The 24,070-nt window shown below is 38.7% G+C and overlaps 1 protein-coding gene across 4 annotated transcripts in view; it reads left to right on the top strand.

Annotated features, from left to right (window-relative positions):
• Window positions 1-24,070, top strand: part of LOC128986360 (synaptosomal-associated protein 25) — a 54,179-nt gene that overhangs the window by 7,571 nt on the left and 22,538 nt on the right. For 3 of the 4 annotated variants that reach the window (XM_054406721.1, XM_054406713.1, XM_054406705.1), the window contains exon 2: window positions 16,834-16,927. In XM_054406721.1, the coding sequence (XP_054262696.1) occupies window positions 16,835-16,927 (93 nt within the window). In that variant the 5' untranslated portion in view covers window position 16,834. Of the gene's footprint in view, window positions 1-11,443; window positions 11,529-16,833; window positions 16,928-24,070 lie in introns of those variants that run through there. The other variant, XM_054406728.1, reaches the window with a different exon arrangement.

Here is a 24,070-nt window from a genome sequence, read left to right as displayed (position 1 = left end):
ATTAAACAAAGTGTTTCTATTGTATGTATGGTGTGTTTTACTTACCCTGTATATTTTTTGTTGGTAAGTAGGGAGGGTGGCAAAAATCATTGTATTATAACGACTAACCTGGGGAGGTTTTAAGGATAACACCTACATCCCACTACACATAAACTTAGCCTGCAACTGGTAATACAGAACTTTTTGTTATTGAACATATAGTTTAAGTGGTACTTAAGCATTTTATTCACTTACAATGTCGGTTGGTATGTAGTGCAATAGGCTAAGTATTATTTGTAATCTTAATTTTTACGAAGCGGAGCGAGCGAAGCTCATGAACTGCTGAAGCGAAGTTTTGGAAATTTAACACGGGCCTTATGAGTTTATTGGTCGCTATGACATTATTAACATTATAACAACAGTACCCCCGCCGCAGCAAACCTGCAGACTAAGCTAATTTCCATTTGCCTGATTGGATTTAGGCTACACTAAAATGCCTCCTTTAATAGGCTACCTATATCACATTTATTCCCCATTTAAATAGAATTAGTTTAACGAGTACTTAGGTTTGCTGCAATAGGGAGGGTAAAAAAGTGTTTTTTGTTGTAAAATGTCAATAGTTTAGTAAAAAATTAATGTATTTTCCAAATTTGATCAAAATATGTTCATTAACAAGCAAACTACAATAGTTGATTTATTCTCTATCAGAATAACATGGGAATTTTAAATTTAAAATTTTTTTGAATTTTGTCCGTAACCATTAGGCGCACAATAACGCTTCAATATACTAAATTATTTGTTTTTTAAGCTCTTCAAAATAGGTTTGAAAGAAATTGTGAAATATTGTGTTTTTACAGTCAAAAATGAGAAAAACCTATTTTTACCCCATAAAACCCCCCATAAACCCCCGTTCCCATAGTCCGATCATGCTGGTTCGCGAACTCGTTTGAATAAATGTAGGTTTACACGTTTATACTCTTCTGGGCTATCGCCGGAAATTCCAGCCATATGTGCTCAGCGGAATCTGTGTCGTAGACGCAGAATCTTCACTGGTCTGTCTGTCTAAGCCCTATTGTCTTGAGGTACTTCCTTACATAGTCATGCCCTGTAAGTAGACCTATCAAAAGGCTTATTCCCCCTTTTTGGAGGTCGAAGATAATTCTCCATTCCTTACTAAGAGGATTGATAAGCACCTTTGATTGTCTTAGGCCTGGGGTATTTTCCCAAACCTTTTCTTTTTGTCCCTTTGCCCAGGCTAGGATTTTTGATTGGCCTTTGCTCACTGGGACTCCGCAGCATGGTTCAAGCCCAACGAGTTCAGAATTTTCCCCCTCCCTCACCCGCCAGGACGTCAGCCCTTTCGTTGCCTTCGTGCCTAGCGTGACCTGGGATCCATGCAAGTTGGACTCTGTTGTGTTCGCTAAGGGCCTAGAGGGTGTTCCTGCAGCTCTGCCCAACTTTAGATTCCACCACGCAGGCGCCAATTGCTTTGAGAGCAGCTTGGCTGTCTGAGAGGATAAGCACCGCTTCAGGCCTTTATGCAGCTGCTGCAGTCTTGCACAATGCTCTATCGCCATGACTTCCGCCTGGAAGACAGTCGGTGTGACGCCGAGGGCCTTTGAGAGGTGGGTTCCAATCCCATACACTCCAAGTCCTGACCTGCCCTCCCTCCGCGATCCGTCTGTGTAAAACACCATCGCCGACTTTCCTGTTTTATACCTTACCTTCTGCCATTCTCCTCTGTCTCCTATGGCCACTTGGTAGGGTTTATCAAAGTCGTACTTCCTAATCATAAGATCTGAAACCGTCATCTCCATGTCTAAACTTGGGAGTTCCCTTAGAATTGACATGTGACCTGTCCTTCTCGAAGAAGATATTTCTCCTTTACTGCAAGTCTTCAGGGCTGTTAATGCTGCCCTTTTCTTTATATCCAGCCCGAGTGGGAGTGCGCCTAAAATTGACTCCATTACCACTGTCGGGCATGATCTTATTGCGCCACATACCCCTGTGCAGGCAAGTCTTCGCAGTTGTTGCAGCATTGCAGCTGCCCCAGTTTGCTCTGCCTTCTGCCACCACACCAGGGCTGCGTATTCCACCATAGGCTTTACTATGGTTTCATATATCCACCAGATCAGTCTAGGGTTGAGTTCCCATTTTTTGCCAAATGTTCTTCTGCAGGCGCCCATGGCTTCTGTTCCCTTGGCAATGACATGATCTATGTGCCTGTTGCAAGTCAACTTCTGATCTAAGTATACACCCAAATATTTAGTCTCCTTGACTGACTTGACCCTCACTCCCCTAATTTGGGGTGGGGAGATTTTGGTTCTCCCCAAAATAAATAGTGAAATAGTGAAGGTCACTACCGGTATTTCAGTTTTTGTGGGGTTGATTGTCAAACCCTTTTTGTTACACCAATTGTCGATGATATCTACCGCCTGCTGGGTAAGGTCCTCAATGGTACCTTTGTGTTTCCCTCTCACAGTCAGCACTAGATCATCTGCATCAGCTTCTCTCAGCAAGCCGTCAACCACAAGTGACCTTAGTAGGGGGAGATAAAACTCCTCCCTGCGGACACCCTCTTCTGGCCTCGATTGTAACCGACGAGTTTCCGACCTTGGCTGATAATTCTCTGCATTGGAGCAGAGCCATTATCCAACACACTATTTCTTGAGGAATTTCTCTGTCTATCAGTGCTTCCTCTATTGACTGATAGGTCACATTATCAAAGGCTCCTTGGATATCCATGAAGACTCCTGCTAGGATTTCCTTGTGATCTAATGTGTCTTCAATTTTCACTACCAGGCTATAAAGCGTAGTCGATTTGCCCATCATAAAGGCATGTTGGTTCACATTTAGGCTTGAGTTCATGAGAATCTCATCCCTCATATGCCTGTTAATGATCTTCTCCATAGCCTTTACCATGAATGAGGTTAGACATATTGGTCTGTAGGATTTAGGCTGAGTTGGTTCTTTTCCTTTCTTTGGTAGGAACACCACTCTAGCTCTTCTCCATGTAGTTGGGATATATCCCAGTGCATAACTGCCCTTATACAATGCAACAAGGAGATCCACTAGGACCTCCATGCCTTCTTGCAAGAGAGCAGGGAATATGTCATCTCTCCCAGGAGATTTGAAAGGGCAGAATGAGTTTACTGCCCATTTCATAACCTCTGGTTTGAATATCTTTCCCGACATCCTTCTGGCTATCGCCACTTCCCTAGGGGACTTCCCTGGGCGGGGCCAATTGGCTCCTTCCCCTATGGGACAGCTCTCCAGGAAGTGTACTCTTAGCATCTCCTTTAGGGTGTCGCCCATGTTGGTCGTGAGATGGCCATTTTCAGCCATTACTGCGCCCAAAGGGTTGGATTGTTCACTTTGTAGTACTTTCTGGAGTCTGGCCGTTTCTGGTAGGCTGGACAGCCTTTCACAGAAAAGCCTCCAAGTCCTTCTTTTGGACTTTTTGATTTCCAGATTGTACTCCGTCAAGGCCCTAGGGTAGGCGTCACGGTCGCCTGTCCTCCGTATGACATTGAAGAGTTTCCTGAGTTTTAATCTCATTCTGCTCAGCTTCTCATTCCACCAGGGTACGTCTCTTGACACCCTTTTGGATCTGAGGGGGCAGTTTTCTTCAAAGGCTTTTTGTATTGCGGTTTCAACAGACTCTGCTAACTCTTCCAAGCTTTCTACTGTTCTGGTATGTACCATTGTTCCTTCCAGCTCCATTTGCAGGAATTCTCTATATCCCTTCCAATTGGTTTGTTTGGGGACTCTGTAGGATAAACACCTCTCCAGGTTAGCCTCTACTTCGAACCGAATGTGTGTGTGGTCCGACAGCGAGGCCTCCTCAGAGACATGCCATCCTCTAATTTCATGGTTCTTGAGGTTGATTGATAGTGTTAAATCTAGGACTTCCTGTCTTATCCTATTGATAAAAGTAGGTTTGTTACCCCGATTCTCTATTTCTAAGTCAACCTTAAATATATACTCCAGGAAGCGGTTTGGGAGCTCAGTATTAGCGCTAGTCCGCGACTAAATCCGGATATTTCTGGTATTTTAAGCTGCCCCCTCGAAAACGGGTTTGTGAGCTCGGGATCAGTTAGGCGCGCGCCTAACTTGTGCAGGGATAATCTCGCGCCTAAATATTGTTGGTTTGGTAGTCAAGTAGACTTAGGCGCCAGCCTAAGAGATACGGTAGTCTCGGTGGGTTTGGGAGACCAAATTCGGGACTAAGAGATATATTTTCGTCATAGAAATTAGTGAGTTTAGTCCCCAACTTTAGTCCTGCCAGGGGGCAGGTCTAAGTCGACATCATGCCAGTATTACCTCATTAGCAAGTTAATTGTTTACATGTTAACTAAAAGAATGTTATATTGGAATTCGTTATTAAATTCCGAACAATTTCATTACTCTCAAAGTATATTTGATAAAAGTTTTTTTTAGGTTTCTGTTGTTCAAAATAAAACAAAAATCTTGCAGGAACCTAAATTTTTATAAAGATTTATGTTATAGGGGTTAAAATTGAGAAAAAAAATATTTTCATCCCATAAAACCCTGGGTTCCCATGGTCTGATCATGCTGGTTTGCGAACTCATTAAGGTGTATCGCGCCTTACACTTTCATGCCAAATTTTATCAAAATCAGACAAAAATTACTCACGTTATCACGTTCATAGACGTATATATAATAGGTATATTATATATAGGCTATACATACTGTATATACAAATTTGAATAAATAGTGTTTTTGGCCTCTTGGGACATCAAAATGGAAAAGTATATTGGTCCCGGATCTAAGTGCTACCTAAGGTAATAGATATTCCCCAAGAAAAATTAGATAAAAGAGTGTCATGTTTAAATTTTTTTAATTGACAACAATTTTTTTGTAAGTATTCAAAGATATATTTTACATTTACCTTGGCTTCACACAATCAAAACTTCCGCAATTACTTAAAATACTTTTTATTTTTATATTTCCGTTAATACTCCTTTATTATACTGGGAAATTACTGTTTAATTTTTAAGCTTTTTATTGCACGAAACCGAGTTTCAGATATTACCGTTCCACACACATGGTAATCTTTGTCAAATGGTTACCTTATGTTTTTGATCTTTGAAAGAAATCATATTGATTTTCAGAATCCTATGTTGCTCTGTACTTGTTTATAAGATGTAGTAGGCCTACTTAAAAACAACTACGCTTCTAGATAGCGACCTCCTCTAGCATTGGTTAGCATTAGCGCGCAGGTCGCTATCGAAGCGGCCAAGTTATAGTAGTACTTAAAGGCAACTGATTAAATAATTATAAATCGTAAAGTGAAAATAAAGTTAGATCTTAAAAGAATTTAATATAAAGAATTACGGTTCTTCAGTCATTGGGATGTGAAACAACGATCTTACAAAGCTACATTTTTGCAATGGTACAATGCAGAAACTTACACCATAGTCTACTAATTAGCCACCATTGATATGCCAAGATAAAATTATATCCATCTTCAATTGTTCATCTTTTGTCGTTGTCAACGGTAACAGGTTCTGCAGTGGCCGTTGCCAACGTCAAAACCTGAATTCCCCGCAATTCCCCATCCATCTAGACCATCCATCTAGACGCGCTGCAACTTAGTCGCGACTATATATGATTTATGACTATTTCAACTTAGGCGCGAGCTCCCAAGCCTGGTTTTTGGTCCGGGGACTAAAGTTAGGCGCGTACTAGCTGGGCTCGAGCTCCCAAACCGCCTCTAGGAGATCCTTACCTCTTTCGTTGGTGTCGGTGCTCCCCCAGATGATGTGATGAGCGTTGGCGTGACAGCCTAGGATTAGAGGCATCATTTTGCTGCGCGCATATTGCACCAGGTGTTACACTGCCTTTGGAGGCAGCTGTCCCCAGGATTCGGGAAGTAAGCCGAGGCCACTAAGGCCTTTTGGCACCCGTTGGCGGTGAGCAGGTCCACTGAGACAGTGACTAGGTCTCTATTGATGAACTCAGGGACTGTAAAACACTTTATATTTGGAGATATCAGTATGCAGGCTCTAGGCCTTACATCTGACCTCTCATATATTAATTTACCCACCTGAGTTGGGAGACCTCGGATCGATCCCCTTGCGACCCAGGGTTCTTGGATGAGGGCGATGTCCAGCCCTTGTATGGCAAATCTCCGACTCAGGAGTGCTGTGGCTCCTTTATTGTGCTGGATATTTGCTTGTAGGAATTTAATCCCTATGGTCTCTCCTCTCGGGGGAGTGATGTTATCCTCTCCCACCTCAAGGACGGTACCCTGAATCCCTTTTTCCTGGTCTTCTCGGACTTCTCTCAGACCTTACTGAGGGGACCCTCCACCTCTCCTCCCTCTTCTCTGGTAATTCATGTTCAGCGTCACCATGCCCATCATGAAGTAGGCCGCTATCGGTCCTTCCTTCTCGAGTTTGGATCCTGTGAGTGGATCCACAGCCAGGAAGAGTTGGACTGTAGTCCCGTCCACAATTCTGTTGAGGGCTCCCCAGCTTGTGGCTTTTAGCCCTTTGTTTTGTTTTTACAGCCACAGCAGGATGTCCTCTGTTTTGAGCTGGTTGCAGTTCGGAAAGAATGCCGTTGCCACCTTGGTCTTCGGTATGTCTCCTTCGGGAATGACACGCAGAAAGTCCCCTAGCTGTTCTTCATTGGACTTGATCCTCCTTGCGGTATCCTCGTCCTTACAGACCAGTTCTAGGTACCCTTGCCTCCTGTGTTGGCTATTAAAGCCAGGAAAAACCTCATGGTCTTCTCCGTACCAGATTAGCTGCAGGAGTTTTACTTATTTTCAAGAGTACACGTATAAACAGTTATAATCAGTATAGACAGAATAAACAAGTACAGTAGATTGTTCTGCAAAATATGCCAATAAAACATTTTCTGAAAATGTTGTTACTTTCACAAAATTATTTAAGATAAGATATATTACTAAGTAGGCCTATTCTCTTATCACAGAATACTAAATCAAAATGTAACAGTCATTCTAAAACTTGAGGCATTGTTGACAGATGTTATTCAAGACTAGTGCACCTGTTGCTCGAATTCGAGCAATTGCTGCAAAGTATTACAGCCTTTATTTAAAAAAGAAAAAAAAATTATAATTTCCGATGATTTAAAAGGCTCAACTCAAATATAATGTAATAAATCACTCCACTCCAGTTATCGCAACTAAAAACGACTCTGAAAACTAATGCTCTTGTATGTATCATGTGTTTTCTATAAACATCTGTAATTAAATATACAAATTAATCGTCTGTTTAAGTAAACAAAATATTTTCTTCATTAAGAAATGCATTGGGATTTTGATGACCTGTGGGGCAAAGGCCGAGGACTTTTATTACAGGAATTGGTGAAAGGGGGGGTCTTCACAAAAAAAAAAACTTAATTTTGACACATCGTTCGTAAAAATCCGTCCATTATTAACGGAGGAGTAGTGTTTCGTAGAAACCGCCTTCACGTATTATATATACACTAGTGCGCCTGTTGCTCGAATTCCAGCAATTGAAAATTATTAGGAACAACAGTCATAATTTCTGATTACTTAAAAAGAGTCAACTCAAAGACAATGCAATCAATCAGACCACTCCAGTTATCAAAACTGAAATCGAACTCACTCAGAAAACGAACGCTCTTGTGTCTATCATGTGTTTACTATGAACAGCTGTAATTAATACAAATTATTAGTGCGTTTAAGTAAAAAAAATTTTCTTCATAAGACATACATTGGGATTTTGATGGCCTGTGGGGTAAAGCCCAAGGACTTTTATTACAGGAATTGGTGAAATGGGGCATCAGACAAACAATATTTCATTTTGACACATCGTTTGTAAAAAACCGTCCATTATTAACGGAGGAGTAGTGTTTTGTAGAAATTGCCTTCACGTATTATAGGATAAGGATATCACTAAAATTTTAAAAGACTGATCAAAATGATTTCATTTGGTCATGGGTAGAACCAACAATAGTTATCACAAAGGTGCAAATAGTGCTGTTAAAGACTTTGATACTTTACTGTTGTAATAGTTCCACAAATGCTAAATTTAATAGTTGCTTCATTCTATGCACCAAGACTACAGTAGATAGTAAAATCACTCAAATTAATGATGAGCTTGTGAAAAGTTAAAGAACCCTACAGTTAACACCAGACTTCTAGAACTACATCTTTTGCTCATGACTTTTATACAGGTTGTCCCACGTAAGTTGTCTCAAATTGATTACGGAAAACGGCTAAACGTACAAGGATGAAATAAAATGATTTCCCGCTAAATCAACCCCAAGGAATAACGTAATACAGTAGTATATTTCCTACCTAGGGCCGAAAATGAGTTTTGCCGGCTCGAGATCGTCTCGAACTTAAACGATCGAGAGCTGAAAAACCATTTCGGTCCGTGGTACGAACGCTATTTTTCACCACACTATACACTATTACCACTATTCACCACAATAATAATGCACATTAACAGTCAACACAACTACAAATTTAAGGTTATGTGAAGAAATAATTTGAGGAATCAACAAAAATAATAAATAGTTGCTAGGCAGCGGTGACAATAAAACAATTATATTGCAATATTATGGAAACTGATTGTGTATTTAATATGCATTCATGTTTTAAGAAAGTAAGCGAGCAGCTGATTTTGCGGCCCTAGGGATGTAAAATCCTGCTCGGTCCCCAAATGTCGATGACAGCTGGCATGGCCAGCAAAACGTAACTTTCAGCCACCAATTAACGTATGTAAAACAGCTAAAAACATCATAGTTTTTTTTTTTTTTTTTTTTTTTTTTTTTTATCACAATTTTATTTACAATCTGTTCATTTTTAGAACATTTAGCAAATACAATAACAAATTTTAATAAAACGTTAGTTAATCTCTGTCCATTGACAGAGCTAACTTAAAAATATTTCAATGAAAACATAAATATGTAAATAAACAAGGGAAAATTAAATTGTTCAAACAAAACGTGTGCTTAGATCCAAAACATGAATCCTTTTTAGCCTGTATATACTGGTGCTGTTGTCCAAGAGGTTTAGAGCCAGGTGATTAGGGTGATTTTCAAGTTTCTTTAGATATTTTGCACTAAATTTGGTTATTTCCTCTTCAACCGTAGGAATTCCACTGTCCTTGTGAAGGATATTGTTATTAACATACCACGGGGCTTGCAGAATGAACCTTAAAACTTTTGACTGAAATCGTTGGATAATGTTTATGTTCGACATACTGGACGTTCCCCACAGTTGGATTCCATAAGTCCAAATTGGCTTCAGTATTACTTTGTATAGTAATAATTTATTTGCAATGGTCAATTTTGATTTACTATTTAGGAGCCAGGAAAGATTTTTAAATTTTAAATTTAGGTACATTCTTTTATTCCAGATATGGGTTTTCCAGGTTAATCTTTTGTCAATCGTCATGCCGAGATATTTCACATCGTGGGATTGCGGAATTTGGACATTATTTAAGGTTACAGGAGGACAAGTACCTAATCTGGTAGTGAAGGTCACATGAGTAGATTTTCTCTCATTCACTTTTATTTTCCATGTTTGCAACCATTCTTCTAAGTCATCTAGGGAATTTTGAAGATTAAGTGAAGCTACCACTGGATCAGGATGGGACGCTAAAATAGCTGTATCGTCAGCAAAAGTGGCCACAGAAGTATTCACATTTTCAGGTAGATCGGCTGTAAACAGAGTATATAGTACAGGTCCGAGAACACTTCCTTGGGGAACGCCAGCTTGAATTGGGTACAATTTTGTAATGCTATCTCCAAATTTAACTCTGAAATATCTGTCGGTTAGGTATGATTTAATTGTCATATAAAATGTATGAGGAAGATTCAGTTTGAGTTTATAAAGTAGGCCTGTGTGCCAAACTTTGTCAAAGGCTTGACTTACATCGATAAAGACAGCTGTACAATAGTTCTTTTTCTCAAGGTCTTCTTTAATTGTATTAACCAATCTATGTACTTGTTCAACTGTGGAATGCTCCCGTCGAAACCCAAACTGATGATTTGGAATCAAGTTTCTGTCCTCTTTAACTCTGTAACTTTCAGCCACCAATTAACGTATGTAAAACAGCTAAAAACATAGTGTGGTGAAAAATATTTTCCTCAGAGTAATATGTTCTCAGAGAAATAAGTTCCTCAGAGCCTATGTATTTATTTACTCTGAGGTACTACGTAATAGCCTTACTCAACAATTTAAACATATATAGATAACATTCTTTTCAATAAGAAAACTTTGAAGTATCGGAATTACAACATAGAATTGTGATTATCAAACTAGCTACAAACTGAGCTTACCAATAGAAATATTTTCACCACACTATTATGTTTTTAGCTGTTTTACATACGTCAATTGGTGGCTGAAAGTTACGTTTTGCTGGCTATGCCAGCTGTCATCGTCATTTGGGGACCGAGCAGGTTTTTACATCCAACAAAGCAAGGTGGAGTAGGACTAGCAGTCACGGTGGGCCGGGGCTGCTATGATGCCACTTTTGTCTTGGTGGACCTTTTATGGATAGAAGATAATGTAGTTATGATTGTGTTTAACTGTAGTAGTGACTAGTGAACACTTTGTACGCTAAAACAATAACGTGGTTTTGAGAAACATCTAATCCATCACGCCAAGCCAGATCCTCCAGCATCTAATACAGTTCAGCAGTAGAGTCTGTAGACTGTTAGTTCACGAATTATTTTTCGTCAGGGCACGGCCACGTTTTTTTCACACAAATATAGATACGATATCCCACTTTGTCGACAAGTTATTTTATCGTCAGTCGCTTTAGTCGTCTTGTAAAGGTGAATAAATAAATTCGAGAATCCCTTGTCATTTGTTAACAACTGGTAACACGTTGAACGTTCAACACAGGTTAGGACTACTACTACCTGATTTCTAAGGATTTTGAAGGGTACTGTAGTCTTTAACTATATACATTTTTGTCTGAATTGGACAAAAATCTGCATCTATGATTTTTTTTTGTTTTTATCAGCGATATTTTGATTAATAATTCGTAGGATATTTTTTTTGTCTTTTGCATATTTTTGTAAGGGCACAGTTCAAATGGTGTTGTTCCTATCATTCTAACAGGCGTTAGAAGGTTGGTACCTTTTGTTAGATAGATAATTAATTAATTAGATAATTAATTCATTACCTTATGCCGATTTGACATCTGGCCCCAAAAACTATCTCGCTGGCAATCGAACCAGAGATCTTCAGATTTTAAAGAGGGCTATTAACTACTAAGCTACCCTAGTTAACATGTTATTTTTAAATAGGCACCTAGAAGTAAAAATGAGTTAGGTTGAAGAAGTTTTGACAGCTACCTATCGTCGTGGTTTGTTAATATTTTTGCTTATGTTTAGTTTACAACCGTGGTGTTACGCAATGACAATGACACCAGTTAGTTAGCGAGTGTGTTGGGTATGGTATCGATCGTGTGACGGCCCGGGCCGGCGCGGCGCGGCGACGTACTCTGTCACAGTGCTAGAGCCTCGACCTCGCCGTCGCCTCCTCCATCTCCGACCTCTCATCCTAGACACAAGTAAGATACTCTACCTATCAGCATCCTAGTGTAGCAAGTTAGAGAAATCATCCGATATTATCTCTCACGTCGCGTACAGTACTCTATTTTCTTGTGTATTCATGGAGGGTTCAATATCGACGTGACTATTTCCCCCCAGTCCCAAGTACATAATATACTTCTCCCCCATAGCGGTTACAGTGCCAATAAGTTGAACGTTTTATATTTGTTAGCATATTCGCAGATATTATCGTGGATTTTGAGTAAAAAAACACGTCTTAATTGTATGTAAGATTAATAAATAATGGTTTAAATACCTTATACTGTCAAAGTGATCCTTTATAGTCTATATAGCTACTGCAGTTTCGTTCCCGATGAGAACTTCATCGGGCTGTCAAGGACATCAAATTTCGTTCCAGAGAAAGTCGTTGAAGTTAGAATCCATCGATGTCACACATTTAATTAAATCGTTTAAACATTTAAACATTAAACATTTAATCTTTTGTATTTAATTAAATGGATGTCTGGATTCTAACTTCAACGACTTCCTCTGGAACGAAATTTGATGTCCTTGACAGCCCGATGAAGTTCCCATCGGGAACGAAACTGCAGTAGCTATATAGACTACAAAGGATCACTTTGACAGTATAAGGTATTTAAACCATTATTTGTTACTAAACCAGTGATCCGGAGGATTTTGGGACTTGTTTATGCGATATATTATATATACATTATTTGCATTAAGTGCTCTGAATAAGTTACAAAGTACATCTGCAATCAGGTAAATCATTTTCAAAGATGTAAACTGCATACTGTCATAAATGCGTGTATTGTTCTTCAAAGCAAAGATGGTATAGCCTAATAAAGTTTTAAGATATACTAAAATTGTATTTATTGCTCTAGTTTACAATTACTTGATTGATGTGTTTACTGTGCCAATTAATACATCGTGCACCGCAGCTTTGCCAAGTTTTCACACGGGAGTTGCAATTAACGGTGTTATTGCTGCTGAGCGAGCGATTCAGTTAATCGTTATGTTATTTACCGGTACTTTATTTAGGATAGACGTGAATTTAACTGTAGTCAACCCAAACCACAACTCGAATGTACAATGGCAAATGGGATAATGTGCGGAACCAAATATATGGATGTTCCTTTGTTAAAACCCTGGCGTGTTGGTAGCAGCTCAATATGCTCGTTGGTTACACATATTTACACACAGATTTCCACCACACACTTGCTACTCTGAAAAGCCCATTCCTAAGGACATGAACCTCAATCAAAGTACTCAATAAATGTCAATAGAATCGCATTTAAAACATTATCAGCTAATAATTATTTGTTTACGTTTAAAATGATTTTTTTAGTTTGTTACTGATATATTCCTTAGGATCTTGCCATTGGTTTTCTACCGTATAGGCTATTGTCATTAACTATTGGATACTAAAGTAATAACTGTTGTCGCATACGAATGTTTCCTATCATTACGTGAAACAAGACCCCTTTAGCTAGGATGGCGCATTAGTGTTCCAAATAGAAAAAATCATCTCTAGAGTATTTTTTCCTAATGACATAAACATTAATGAAATTGATTTACATCAAGAACAAACTTCCAATCGCCCAGCAATTCGTATTAGACGAGACAGTCAGTGAAGAACTTATCTTCTATGCGTTCTCTTTCCGTCGAAAACCGTCGTAGAGCAACTTTTTTAGTTTAAATAATAATCATTACATGTTTACTTGCGGTGTCAGTGACGTAGTTTGTTTATGTTCATGATCCATACAGTTTCTGTTCTAATGTTTTGTGATAGCAACCATACCTTACAGCACCACGTGACTGCCATTCCGCTACATTGTCTAAACAAAACATAAACATCCCTTTGACAGTTGGTTGTCTATTTGTATATATGTAGGCTATTTTCTGACTATTTGGCGATACTATATATCTAAACTACTCAGATATTTGAGCATAATATATACATTATTTTCAACAAAACATCTATATATTATATGCAGGATATTTAAATACTGTATAGTTTTGGTTTATGCTCGAGCTGTTCTTTTTGCGGTTTACTGTCCTCTTTTCTATGAAAATAAGATAATTATAGCAGTAAATAAAGCACAACTGAGCACCCTGAAAAATTATTATATTTAATTATATAACAATTATTTCAGGGTGCTCAGTAGTGCTTTATTTTTTACTTGTGGAAGAGTGATGCTCAGTTGTGTTTTTATTTACTACTATAATTTAATAACTATGTTAATTTCCTTTTATTTGTACTTATTCATATTACCGTAACATAACCAACGTCAGTCATCATAGTATTACTATTTTGTAAAAAATTAAGATACACAACACCATTTTCTCTACATCATTGCTCTGGTGTAAACATGGATTGATAAATTTAAAAACTTGTAGGCCCCCCCCCCAAAAAAAACCGTAACCACGAACAGACTTTGGTCGAAGGAGAGTGAGAGGAGGAAAGTAGTAATGTAAGGATGATCTCACCATTAAAGGTCACACAGCAGTTGTACCAACTGAGTAACAACCAACAAAACACTCCTTAGATACCTCAGACTAGTACAGAAAAGGTACAAATGAGCATTGTCGTTGTGGGACAGAAATCGATAATCAGCAATGCGTCAGTTTGATCATTGGTGACGTGTTGTGCAACCAGAGTGTAGACGTAGACGATGACACGATGGGTGTAGGACTAGGTGTAGGCGGTAGGCGGTGACCTCTCCAACTACAACATAGCGTGAGATCCAGCAATATCGTTGACCTTCACAACAACCACCAACAATACAAAAATACAATACAATGCTATGCGACATAGACGTATTGTACAACCAGAGTGTAGACTCTAGACTGTGATGACACGATGGGTGTAGGACTAGGTGTAGGCGGTAGGCGGTGACCTCACCAACTACAACATAGCGTGAGATCCAGCAATATCGTTGACCTTCACAACAACCACCAACTATACAATGCTATGCGACATAGAATAGACGTATTGTACAACCAGAGTGTAGACGTAGACGATGACACGATGGGTGTAGGACTAGGTGTAGGCGGTAGGCGGTGACCTCTCCAACTACAACATAGCGTGAGATCCAGCAATATCGTTGACCTTCACAACAACCACCAACTATACAATGCTATGCGACATAGACGTATTGTACAGCCAGAGTGTAGACGTAGACGATGACACGATTGGTGTAGGACTAGGTGTAGGCGGTAGGCGGTGACCTCTCCAACTACAACATAGCGTGAGATCCAGCAATATCGTTGACCTTCACAACAACCACCAACTATACAATGCTATGCGACATAGACGTATTGTACAACCAGAGTGTAGACGTAGACGATGACACGATGGGTGTAGGACTAGGTGTAGGCGGTAGGCGGTGACCTCTCCAACTACAACATAGCGTGAGATCCAGCAATATCGTTGACCTTCACAACAACCACCAACTATACAATGCTATGCGACATAGACGTATTGTACAGCCAGAGTGTAGACGTAGACGATGACACGATGGGTGTAGGACTAGGTGTAGGCGGTAGGCGGTGACCTCTCCAACTACAACATAGCGTGAGATCCAGCAATATCGTTGACCTTCACAACAACCACCAACTATACAATGCTATGCGACATAGACGTATTGTACAGCCAGAGTGTAGACGTAGACGATGACACGATGGGTGTAGGACTAGGTGTAGGCGGTAGGCGGTGACCTCTCCAACTACAACATAGCGTGAGATCCAGCAATATCGTTGACCTTCACAACAACCACCAACTATACAATGCTATGCGACATAGACGTATTGTACAACCAGAGTGTAGACGTAGACGATGACACGATGGGTGTAGGACTAGGTGTAGGCGGTAGGCGGTGACCTCTCCAACTACAACATAGCGTGAGATCCAGCAATATCGTTGACCTTCACAACAACCACCAACTATACAATGCTATGCGACATAGACGTATTGTACAGCCAGAGTGTAGACGTAGACGATGACACGATGGGTGTAGGACTAGGTGTAGGCGGTAGGCGGTGACCTCTCCAACTACAACATAGCGTGAGATCCAGCAATATCGTTGACCTTCACAACAACCACCAACTATACAATGCTATGCGACATAGACGTATTGTACAGCCAGAGTGTAGACGTAGACGATGACACGATGGGTGTAGGACTAGGTGTAGGCGGTAGGCGGTGACCTCTCCAACTACAACATAGCGTGAGATCCAGCAATATCGTTGACCTTCACAACAACCACCAACTATACAATGCTATGCGACATAGACGTATTGTACAGCCAGAGTGTAGACGTAGACGATGACACGATGGGTGTAGGACTAGGTGTAGGCGGTAGGCGGTGACCTCTCCAACTACAACATAGCGTGAGATCCAGCAATATCGTTGACCTTCACAACAACCACCAACTATACAATGCTATGCGACATAGACGTATTGTACAACCAGAGCTTGTATCGCACTATCCTTTATAATACTTTCTTCAAGTTCTGAGGAGTTGAGATTACGATGTTTACTCCGGTTCGTGATATTTTTGACTATGGCTAAAATTTGACATTGTATTCCACTACCATGTTCCCATTGTTAATATTTAAAGGGTAAGTAAGGGAGTATCCAAAGTGTTTTTAAATGCATCAGAGAACATTTTGCCACAAAATAGTGTTACTTTTTTATGTTCGAAAATAGTGGCAGGTTATGTTGTTTCTCAATACCAATCAAATAAGAAATATAATACTATGTATAATATTTTCAATAAAGCTACGAAAGAAATTACTATTCTGTACAAGTTCGGTTTTTAATTATAAGTGAAAGGAGATAGAGCGGAAATAGTATTTTGGTTAAAGGCTTAAGCTTGTGTAGTTTGTTCCAGAGAGAGCGATTCGTAGCCCCTGTTATAGGGGGAGTTCATTTTAAAGTGAAGAAGTTCTACCTCAGTTTTACGTCTGTAGTATAGTCACATACGTTTAATCGGCTTAGGTGATTATATGTAAATGTATTCAATCCTTAATAACTTCTACTATATGGCAAATTAATTCAAAAGGTCATTTTAACCCGTAGCAAAGTCACAGCTTCATCCAATTCATAAAACTCATAAGTATGGGGCGAACCGGCGAAGCCGACGGGCAACAGTTAGTACTGCATATAAAAGAAATCGCTTGGTCCCAAGAAATACCGTACAAAATATGGGATAGGAGTTTGATGGTGTTGGTGGTTGATTATTGTACTACTGTATTGTCATAGTTTCAGTGCTGTGTTTTGATTGTGTGTGGTATGTTTTGCAGGATGCCGGCTCCAGCGCCCCCCGCCGCCGAGCCCGGCCCGCCCAAGACCGAGCTCCAGGAACTGCAACTCAAGGCGGGAGAGGTCACCAATGAGGTAAGTCAGTTCACCAACTGTAAGAATCTGTGAGTCGGCGAAACGTCCAAATAAACTAACGCCCAATTGACCGGTCCGACAATCAATCACACTCATTTCCCTTCGCAAAAATTTCTCTTCCATCAGCCCAGTATCCTTTTCCAAAGATATCGATCGTATCATGCTAAAATGTATAAAAACGATTACATAAAGGATTTCGGTCCGATGCCTTACTGCTAGAAAACAATTAAAAGTTCAGCCAGATACCAATTTAGAAACGTCTAATCTTGTTTATGTTTCTCTGAACCAGTGAAAATGGGTTCGAAATATCAGTATTATGTAACAGTTTTAGACTCGTGGATGGATGAATGAATGACAGTTTTACATTCAAAGATGAATGAATAAATTCATGAAAATCCTGTTTTAGGCTATTGATGCGGACATTATTTTTGCGACTGGCCAAATGTATTTCTCTTCCTTGTAGTTAATCTGGAAACTTCGAGGATCGAAATGTTGAGCCATTAAAATGCAGGAAAGAAAATATAAAAAGGAAATATCCTGTAATTTGTTTATTATAGAATGAACTGATAAAATTTCATTTTTTATACTTGACTTTTTAATGCTTACATTATAAAATTATCAATTATATCAATTATTTAAGATGGGGACGCCACTATGTGCGTATTTTAACCCATATATGAGTGGAGGATGAGTGGCGTCTTGTAGTCTTGTTAGTACCACTTTTGCCTTGGTATTAACGAATTGGTCTCATTATGAGGATAGTACTGCGGATATTCGTAGTGCTCACTAGTGCGGACGTTAATCCACACCAGGGAGCATCGCATCCACAGTGCATTCCTCTAAATATCCACAAATCGGTACCTCCCAGTAGCTGGATTACAGTACGACGCCACCGTCCCAGTCTAAATTAATCTATTTACTTCAATATTCTCTATACATGTTTGATTGTTCGTTGTTATCTTAAGCACCGTACCTACTTAATTATTAGGGTAAGAAATTATGTAATTTATCTCCTACAATAATTTAATTCTTTTGATATTACATTGTTTAAATTAAATGTATAATAGCTAAGTACAAAACATTTGAAGTTGGCAGGGAACATGAACAAATCTAGGTCTGAACATCAGGGGGCTTCCTCGTATTTTCTCGTCCTATGTTTTAAACCACCAATCACCGAATATTAGTTATTTTTAAATTTTACATTTAATTCCTAATTTGTGGTAAATTTATATACTCCCAGCTTTGTGAGTGTATAGGCCTACACAACGATCCACATTTAAAATATATATTTAAATTTGTTTTATTACTGCATTGATAACCTACAGTCATTTGTCAAATTACTTAACGCCTAGCTGTCCATCAATCTTAAAACTTTTTACTTTAGAAATATTGTAATACAGATACGATTTGATGTAAGACCTAACCTAGGAGGAACACTTTTCATTGGCAGTCAGCTCGGTGCAAGACAAGGAATGCAATAAATACTTCATATACAGTGTGTTTACAGTGGTTGAACAATGAAACGAATACCGGGTAGTCGTAGCCGGAAGGAACAAGTCTTGATGATCGTTCCGAAACAGTTTGTAGAGATAAGATAACACAGATTACAGATTGTATTGCCATCAAAATGTCTTAAAATACTTTTGTTTGCCACAAGAACAGTACAGCATACAAATTCTCGTACTGATACAATTCATGAATACTTTAAGGTTTAATATTGGTGGGACAGCAAACGTGATTTGACCAAATCATTGGTCGCCACCGGTTGGCTTCTGAAAAGAGAAATTACATTCAGCCACAAGCGATCTGTATATTTGGCATAATTATTAGTAGGTACCACCGTACCTCGGAATAGTGAGACTCACTAGGTTCTTTAAAAGAGTTTCTTTCGGTCAGTTTTTTATTCGATGACCTATATTTATTTGTAGCCAATAATTAGAAACATACCAGTGTTACTACTAAAGATTATTTCCTTTCATGGGCCTGAGGTTTTTCTAAAATAAACCAGCTAAGCTTGGTTTGATCAATAAATTGAAATGATTGGCAAAACATTTCATCGTACCAAACAGTTAATATATGTGAAATTTCAGTAAACATGCGACTACGAAACTCTAAAGGGTAATCACGAAATACACTCTCTTTCCGAAATACAGTAGTACATTATAGTACGGTAGTGCATTATTCCGAAAGGGTTGGAATAATGCATAAGATTCTTCAACAACCGCATATGGAGCTAATGTGGAAAGTGTGTATAAATTTACTCATACTTTGTTTGGAACGTTTTAACTATCCTTTGTAGTCCTTTGTTATCCTTTGTGTATCCTTTTAAGTGTACAGGAGCATCGGCCACATGTTGAAATAATTAGAAAAAGATATGACGCTTAAAATAATTATTGTATTTAAATATTTTCATCAATTGTATATATATTGCCATATTACTTTTGAAATATATGTACTTGGGAGCCAGGAGGACTTGACAGCAAATTGCAAATTGATATTATAAGGCCTTACCTTAGCAATCCTGTTTTAGGCAAACAGGATTGCTAAGGTAAGGCTTTATAATATCAATTAATATATAAGCAATCCAGAGGCTAAAATGATTGAAATTGCAAATGTTACTATTACTTAAAACCATTAATATGATTTTCACAAAATACATAGATCGTGACATAGCAAGAACGATTCTCATTTAATTACTAGTGGTCAGGTGAATCAAACTGTGGCTACAGGTTAAATAACGAGCATACACAGGACATTTACAGTCTCCCAATAGTTATCTGTGTAACTAGTGGGGCAACAGCTGATCATAGTAGTAGGCATAGTATCTAGTGTTGCCTACATATTTCCAAGCGTACACGCATTACGTGCATAATAAAAGCACGCTGTATTGTGTAGTTTGGTTGGAATGCTGGTGTGCGACAAAGTAAAAAGTGTGCTGTAAAGTAAATGCAGCAATTGGCAGTTTTCTGTACGATAATTAGTGCAAGGTAGCCCACTTTGTCGGGTAAATACTGTTATGCTATTACATGATGTAAATTCACAACGTTCCACAATATACCTAAGGTTTCTCCCCTGCGTGCGACCTGCGTGTCACGAGATAGAGATCGGCAAACATCTATGTTTCTTCGACGGCTTATAATAGAACAAACACATCGTAGCCCACTCCTACTCGTGCTAAACAGCCACTCGGTACGTACCTTACCCTTTCCTGTCAAGTCATCTCCAGGGAACACATAGGCCTAATGACGATGATTAAACAATTGAGCTGACTGTACAACAAATCTGTTTAGTGATCTCATTCGGTGAAAACCAGCATTTTTTAAAGTCAATGTTCATAAGATACATTTTATTGTGATTGTTGCATTGTTTTTAAATAATTTATTCGAAACTACTACTGTATTGAAAAGTGAGTTGTTGATTATATAACCATAGATAAGTTTCAAGTGATTTTACATCTTTAATGAATTGCGTTTACGAGAAAGCTGAATATAAAAAAATATATAATTATTGGTTTAAAAACACAAGGAATTAGAAAAGGCGTATTCTTCAAATTACTTTTCAAATTTGGTACGAAAGAAGTAGGTACTTAGTTTGCATCTTGTGTGTTTTTCTAAATCACTACCGTGGCCTGGTTACGCCTCTTGTTGAGGATGTGTTCGCATAGTAAAATTTGGAATCGAATTCTAATACAGCTTGTTTTTACAGCAGTATTTCCATTAAAGGGAACTCGTTTATCTCTAGAGAAACAGTTCTCTTCAATACAACTTCCGGCCAATTAAATACTATTGATTGTCAATCGTCCTCGGGAGGAGGGGGGAGGTTGAAATTGAATGGATGAATCAACATGTTTCAGTGCAGAGGCCTTAAAATGTTGTTTAACGAAAATTAACATTGCTATAACTGGGACGGGTGGCGTTGTCCTGTAATCCAGCTATTAGGAGGTTACGAATTGTGGATATTTATAGGCAAGCACTGTGGATGCGATACTCCCTGGTGTGGATTAACGTCCGCACGAGTGAGTACTACGACCATCCGCAGTACTATCCTGAAAATTAGACCAATTCGTATATACCAAGACAAAAATGTGGTTCGGATTCCACTATCAACTGTAGGTCCCTTAGTTGCCATTAGCTATATGTGCTATTAATTAACAGGGAATAAGTCGGCCTTAGTGACTAACAAGAGTACAAGATAGCGCCACTCATCTTCACTCATCTCCATTCATACTTGGCTTAAAATACCTACTTTGTATGGTCGCCATTTCATTGAAATGTATAAAATGTATAATGGACACAAGGGCTAACAGTAACGCTTTAGGTACGAACGAAACTGAGCCGAGGCAGTTCAGCACGTTAGGAATAAACATCAAATTAAACAAAATACTACATGTACAAGTTAAAATATATTTTATTCGATGGGAATAAAGCTTCAGATTCTCCACCTACGAAATTACAACAATACTTCATTGTCCTTGAAGGAACTTTTGACTGTCTTTCAATCGTTGTGGTTTTTTTTTAATTCGGTTAAAATCGTATGAGCTTAGTCAAACAGACTTTCGTGGTTACGTCAGTACTACCAGGCTAATGAAATGCAAATCCTTCTTTATTGAGGTGGTCTTAGGGACCTCATGGTCCTTTCTTTCAGTTAACCTCTACAAAGCCTGGATAGTGAGTATAATTTCATTAGCAGTGGACGTGTTACCACAACACTGTCCTGAATTACCCGAGTCAATGGTTTTAACTGAAGGGCACCAATTTGCCTGAAACAACCAAACATTCACACTCGCTACCGTACTCGTAGACCCACACACAATCAACACTGTCTCCCAGTCAAATCAGTTGAGAGTCGCGACGTTTATTTAACCCATCGTGTCTGCTGCGCCCTGAGACTAAATTGAATTTTTACTCCCCTTCTTGGAAACAGTTTGTGCCTTGTTGTATATTTTTATTTGAAACTATCCTTGTTGAATGGCGTTTGGAAGAGAGTTAAATCAACCGAAATCATGCACAATAACACAATAACACATAGGAATGTAATCAACATTGTCGATTATATTATAATCAACTCTTTTGGTCAAATCTATGTAAAATTGTCGTACACACTTTCACAACTTAACAATATTAATTAATGCGACAATAATGCAAATTTAGCTTAATAAGCCATCGAGACCAGTTAAAATTGTATGGTTCTAGGAGTACGTAGAAGTAGCACAAGCACAACAGTGCATATAACAACACAACTGTGTATTCTAAGACTTTACGAACAACTTATTCAAATTGTTGGGATATCAGCAATTAGCAGTAGCCTATTCATGTAGCACAGAAGTTTAGGTTTAATCATTATTATTCAAAACGCGTGTCAATTTTCTTTTCAAGTTAAACGTCAATGTTGACTGTCAAACGTGACTCAGAGTCGGTGACGATTACTATAGCCTTCTTTGTCACAGATACTCTGCTTGTAAGATTCACAACTGTTGGTAGTAAGTGGTCGGAGGGGTGGACGGGTGAGTGCGTCACAACCGTATCTCACCCTCCTCCACCACCACCACCCTCTGCTCTGGTTGTACTGTATATATATCGATCTCGCTACTCGCCAGACCTTACCCACTCTCCATTGTCCACACTCCACAACAAGGAAATCATACATCGACCAATGTAAATGTAAAAATAGACGGTTGCGTTGCTTGGTTTGGGTGTTATCGTACATCAGTTAAAAATGAAAATTATTTATCGTATGCATCGCATCAACAAAGTGTTCAAATACGAAAAAACAACAATCCTTTAGATGATCGTTTCAAAATTCGTAATGACGGTATTGTTTGGAATTAGGCTAGCTGGGAAAACTTATTGCATTATTGTATAATCAAGATCCTTAATTAATACGTTGATTCAACTTGTTACGTTCTTAAAATATCAAGCCACGCATTAATTTCGAAATTAAATTCAATATTGTTGTATGAATTCATTGCTAAGAACATTAGTAGAATAAACTGTCAATAAAAAGTACAATAATACGAATAAATGCTACTCGTACAAAACCATTATGTGTAGAAAAAAATGCATAACTAAACATGGTTATGACGTGCCTGGACCTATAATCTACCTATATATTGTATAGAACCGGCCCCTCCCCATCCATCAAAATAAAACCAGTAGAACTGCGATAACCAGTCTATCATAGGGATTAACAAGCAAGATTTTTTGTTATCAAGATGACTGTAATTGTTTGTGATTGGAGGTAATATAAAATCGAAGATATTTGGAAATGACACGAAGACAAATGTGACTTGTTATCGAGGGGTTTGTCATTGAGGTTCGCACATTGATTAATGGAGGTTGTATAATAAATGTATTGGAACAATACATACGAGAATCTCGTCTCAACAGTGAGTGAATGCCGTTTGTAGTATTGCTCTATTTAAACATGCTCGTATTACATTAGAGCATGTTACAATTTGGTTAGCTGTTGATGATGATGAGTTGCACCATTGACAGTACACAGTACTGTAGGCTAATAAATGGTCGCATACTGGGCCTCCGCCTACGTGATATGTTTTCAACTGCTAACACTTTTACTTTGTATAATTTTCAAGCTGAGTATATTAGCAATTAAAAAAGAGTAAAAAAAAAACAAAGTACCTAATTACGACTATTCCCTGGTCCACCATTTGTTCCACCCACCCCCTATAATTGCTTATCTAAAAGGGGGTATCGCCTGCCTTTTGAGATAGATTGGAGTTAGTAATGTAAAGTGTTAAAATATGGTGTTACCTAATTGACGAAGTATTAAAAATTGTATACACATATTGTATGGACTCAAAACATATCTCAAACTATGTAAAACTTTTGTCCGTAAAACTTCTAGAACTACAAAATTTAATGAATCCACCAGTTGAATAGAGTGTTTTAAACAAAAGAAGGGACAAACCATCAGCTCGCCGGGGATGGTAAATGTTAAATTTTCAATGAGTTGCAACTTTTATGTCTCGTTTCCTCGTGGGGCTGTAGTTGTATCCCCATCTTATTACAAGCAGATAGGAATCTGTGTAAAACATCCAATCTTTACAACGGCCCAACGACCGGCCTTGGGTCTTGCGGTCTTGTACACCGATCTTGTGGCCAAATGAATCACTACGCTTTGATA

Source organism: Macrosteles quadrilineatus, unplaced genomic scaffold (genome assembly GCF_028750875.1).
Source record: "Macrosteles quadrilineatus isolate MER2022 unplaced genomic scaffold, UCM_ALF_1.0 Scaffold_1__1_contigs__length_201487025, whole genome shotgun sequence".
NCBI classification, from domain to species: Eukaryota; Metazoa; Arthropoda; class Insecta; order Hemiptera; family Cicadellidae; genus Macrosteles; species Macrosteles quadrilineatus.
The sequence above is the reverse complement of the archived record's forward strand: the minus strand, read 5'-3'. Positions and strand labels throughout refer to the sequence as shown.